The sequence below is a fragment of the Carassius auratus genome, linkage group LG49B, assembly GCF_003368295.1.
Source record: "Carassius auratus strain Wakin linkage group LG49B, ASM336829v1, whole genome shotgun sequence".
In the NCBI taxonomy this organism is placed as follows: Eukaryota; Metazoa; Chordata; class Actinopteri; order Cypriniformes; family Cyprinidae; genus Carassius; species Carassius auratus.
The window spans coordinates 1,102,476-1,107,475 of record NC_039301.1 but is presented as its reverse complement, the minus strand read 5'-3'; the positions used below and the strand labels follow the sequence as shown (position 1 = coordinate 1,107,475).

General features: G+C 31.5%; 1 protein-coding gene across 1 annotated transcript in view; it reads left to right on the top strand.

The window, feature by feature from the left end:
• LOC113068778 (potassium voltage-gated channel subfamily H member 2-like) overlaps nt 1–5,000 on the top strand; it is a 117,060-nt gene that overhangs the window by 57,594 nt on the left and 54,466 nt on the right. The window contains exons 4-5 of the mRNA XM_026241634.1: nt 1–418; nt 1,769–1,980. The exon at nt 1–418 is cut by the window's left edge and continues 59 nt beyond it. Coding sequence (XP_026097419.1) covers nt 1–418; nt 1,769–1,980 — 630 coding nt within the window. The remainder of the gene's footprint in view (nt 419–1,768; nt 1,981–5,000) is intronic.

Below are 5,000 nucleotides of genomic sequence, written 5' to 3'. Positions count from 1 at the left end.
TCTTCTCTGCGGGAGGATCCGGAGTCCGGACGAGGAGCGTGTTTCTCCAGAAGCTCTCTTCCACGAAGCCACGAATCCCTGGCTCTGAGTGAGCTGCTGTCTCTGTCTGAACACGAGCCGTCTCGTCTGACCACACCGTCCTCGCTGCTGCCCAAAGACCAGTGCAATCTCCTGAGCAGTGACCCCTCGTCCCCTCCTCCGGCCCCGCCTCACCCTGCCGCACTTCCTCTGGGTCACTCCTCTCCTCGACCACAGCGGCTCAATCCGGACGCCTCGGTGTCCAGCAGCAGCCTGACCAACAGCCGCTCGCGCGAGAGCTTTCACAGCATGCGCCGCGCGTCTTCGGTGGACGATATCGAGGCCATGCGGCCCGAATGGGACCGAAAGCACCGCGCTCGACCCACCAGCAGAAGCACGGGTGAGAAAACTGACCAGAAATATTACTTTTACTGCACAATAATGCATTCAGTTAATCAAAAGTGACACTTATAATGTTACAAAAGATTTCTGTTTCAAATAAATGCTGCTTCTAGTCATCTGTGAATCCTGAAAAATGAAATGTAACACAGTTTCCACAAAAATATTGTGCAGCACAACTGTGTTTACCATTGATAATAATCAGAAATGTTTCTTGAGCACATTATTCTGATTTCTGAAGATCATGTGACACTGAAGACTGGAGGAATGATGCTGAAAATATCAGTTGTGCATCACAGAAATAAATTACATTTAAACAGATATTCACATAGAAATCAGCTGTTTTAAATTCTAAAAATATTTCGAAATTTTACTGTATTTTTGATCAAATGAATGACGCCTTGGTGAACAAAACAGTAGTGTTGTTATTGTTAACAAAAACAAACTATTAAAAATGGTTGCCTTGGTAAAAATAAAGCTGAAATAAAATAATCTAAAAAAAAACTTTAATAAATTAAAATGTTGCATTTGCAACAAACTGAAAAAAAAGTATGTTTGAGACAGTAAAATTACAAAAATAAAATATAAAATATAAATTACAGCTATTTAAACAAAACAAAAACTAATGACTAAAGCACATAAAAAAATTCCAAAACTTTAACTAAAATAGGAAAACTGAAAATATTAATATTTAAGCTATTCTGAAATATAAATACATACTAATATAATATAAAGCATTAGAGACTTCTTTACAGAAGAAACATTAAACAAATCCTACCAATCCCAAATGTACAGATCATGTGACACTGAAGCCTGGAGTAATGATGCTGAAAATTCAGCTGCGCATCACAGAAATAAATTATGTTTTAAGAGATATTCACATAGAAAACATCTGATTTAAATTCTAAAAATATTTCAAAATTTTACTGTATTTTTGATCAAATAAATTACGCCTTGGTGAACAAAACAGTAGTGTTGTGATTGTTAACAAAAACAAACTATTAAAAATAGTTGCCTTGGTAAAATAAAGCTGAAATACAATAATGTAAAAATAGTAAAATTACAAAAATAAAATCTGAAATGTAAATTAAAGCAAAATCGAAATTTTAACAAAACAAAAACTAATAAAAAAACAACTTAAGCACATAAAACGGAACACTAGCAATATAAATATTTAAGCTAATTTGAAATATTAATACATATTAATATAATATATGGCATAAGAGACTTCTATACAGAAGAAACATAAAAAAAATCCCAATCATACAGATATTATTTGCTATGTCGTACTGTAAATGTCTAAAGGGTTTCAGAGCAAACTGAAGATTTTCAACAAGCTTTCCTCATGCAGGTGCAATGAACAACAAGTCCAGCATCCTGAACTCTACCTCTGATTCGGATCTGATGCGTTACCGCGCCATCAGTAAAATCCCACAGATCACACTCAACTTTGTGGACTTTAAACCAGACCCTCTCATCGCCCTCCCGGCCGGAGAAATGGACATCATCGCTCCCTGCAAACTCATCGACCGCACGCACAACGTGACAGAGAAGGTCACTCAGGTAAGACGCTTTCGCCCTTCAGCTTTGGCTCGAACTCAAGAAAGCGTTTGTATAGGAATGAATCGAGCTGGACAGACTCTCTGGGAACATACAGGGTCTTTTAGTATTTTGGGTTAGAGATTGAGACAGATTGAACTGTTTGTCTCTCTGCTCGAAACCATATGATTCACAGTTTAACGTCTCTGATGGCGAGACAAACATCAACGTTAGACTTTAGTGCAACACTTTTACTCAAAGATGGTTTTTGTAGAAAGCTGTTGATGTTGGTCTGATGTAATGTGCTTTATCTGGCAAAGCTGAGATTCTGAAATCGTGGTGTTTTTGAAGTTGCTCGCTCAAAGTTATAGGGACGTGACAATAAAGTCTTATGAAAGTGACACGGACTGACTTTGTAAACACGCACTCTTGAAAAGTTATGTTTCAGAAGGAATATTTCACCTGGAAATGTCTCACTCGTGATGTTTTGAACGACTGGACCAACCCTTTTTTCACTGGACACAAAATTAGATGTTAGGTGAAATATTAATGCAGTGATCTTTTTGATATAATGAACCCAAGTTGAATGCAAAACATAGAAGTGCACTAACAGTACTCCACATGTCTTCTGAAGTCATTAAAAACTTTGTCTAAAGAAATCTCATCTGCGTGCACACAGTTGATTCAAACATGCTGCGTCACCCGGTTTGACGTCAGTGATGCCAAACACAATTAATTCACATACAGACGATGGAGAATGTATGTGACGTCTATAGCAGTGATCCTCAACCTTTCTGACTCCATTGTTCACAGCAATATTAAAAGAACCCTAAGCGTTTTGTAGTGTGCTCTTCAAAACTTATTTTTTAAATATGGGCACAGTTTATGCAAAATAAAATTTGTAAATAAAATTACATTTATTTTTTCTTAAAATTATTTTATTTTATTTTATTTTATTTTATATTTTGTGTATTTTATTCAGGATTCCTGAAGTTTTATTTATTTATTTTTTTAGAGTTGGACTTTTTTTTATTTTTATATTTAATTATTTTTTTATATATATTTGATTATTTTCGCCATCACACTTACATATTTTAAACAAAACAAAACGTATTTTAATACTTGTTCATCTGATTTTAAACACATACATTCACATGAATAAATACATAAATAGTCTTGAAGCCCCGTGGTTAAAAAAAGCACTGTTCTAGAGCATTTTTTTTCACCAGTGAAGCATTATTTTTAAGAGTGTAGGAAAAGTCAGTTCCAATCCGCTTCAAGACTAGAATTAATTTTGAAAAACTAAGCATTGCATTAATGTATTTATATTTTCTTTTCTGCATTTGGCAGATGGTTTTATTGGACATCCTCTGGGAACTGAACCCATGACTTCAGGGTTACTACAGGAATACAATTGCTGCCCGATTACATAATTTCTACCAGATGGACATAACTGGGTTAATTTAATACTAGTTTGATGATAGATGAACACATGAGCTTCCTCATGTTTTAGTAATGCAGCAGATTATCAGGTCATGTGACCATCAGTTTAATGGGAGTTGTGTCTTATTAAGCATATTCAGTATATCAGAGTTTAACACGAGTTATATTCTATTGATAACATAAGGGACATAATGTTCATAAGCACAGAAAAGAATTACATCTTTTTAATTAAATACATTTCTTATGCATCATTAATAATTTGGTTATTTTTTCATTTAAATTTGTGTTGCAAAATAGAGAAAATAATGAACATATTTTATTTAAATTAAATTGTATTTAAATATTTTTTATTTTAATTAAAAAATTATGTACAAATTGTTTTTATTTGAACTGTTATTCTAAGTGTCTAAATCGAAATAATAATAAAAAAACTTTAAACTTAGCAAATATTTTTAATTAAATAATTTTTCTAAATATTTTTATTAATTATTTTTAACTAATTGTATTATTTGTTAATTAATTCTTCCTTGCACAAATGTGGTATTTCAACTGCAAAGTGTCTAAATTAAGAAAATAATTAACATATATGTTATTTAAATTAAATTGTATATTTATTTAAATATTTTTCAAACAAATTTTAATCATTTGTTAATTAATTCTTATTTTATATGTTATTATAAGTGTCTAAATCAAAATAATAATACAAAAATTTAAAACTAAGTAAATCTTTTTAATTAAATAATTTTGCTGCACATTTTTCTTAATTATTTTTAACTAATTTTAAAAACTAATTAATTTGTCCATGCTAAATTCGGTACTTGAAATGCAAAGTGTCTACATTGAGAAAATACTTTTTTAATATAAAATTAATTTTATCTATTTTTTTTATTCTTTTTGAAAAATAATTTAAATTAATTCTTCCATATAAAAAGCAGTTGTTTGAACTGCAAAGTGTCTAAATTTAAGAAATAATTAAATCTTAAAAAAATATATTATTTTTAAGTTTTTGTGAATTATTTGTTAACTAATTTTAATATTTGTAAAAATTCTTCCATTCATACATATGTTATTTTAACTACAAAGTTTCTAAACTGAGAAAATAATTTAAGTTAATTAATGGTATGCATATATTTAATAATAATAATAATAAAGTTAATTAATTTTATGCATTTTTTTATTATTATTTTTATTCCATAAAAATTTGCTATTTGCAGAGTTTCTATCTGAGAGTGTATTTTATCCTTTAACATCTTGCATTGGATATGTATCTCTGGATTAGATTAGTGAGCATCAGTTTGGGTCTGACTGTTATCATCCGAACTGCTCTGGTGTTATCCTGGTGATGCAGATGATGCGATTACTTTAATTAGTGTGATATGATGAGCTCTAATCAGATCCTGTTCACCACTGCACACTAACATGATCTCAGATCAGTCATAATGCAGCTGTTTCTAATTTGTCCACAGCAGGATTTAAGGAAGAATTCACTATTGATTGCCACAGTGAGTCTTTGTGAGATGCATGTGTGTGTGTGTGTGTTTACATGTGCAAGAAATGATTTGCACGACTGGTTAAAAGTTTGGAATAATTAGGTTTTGAAA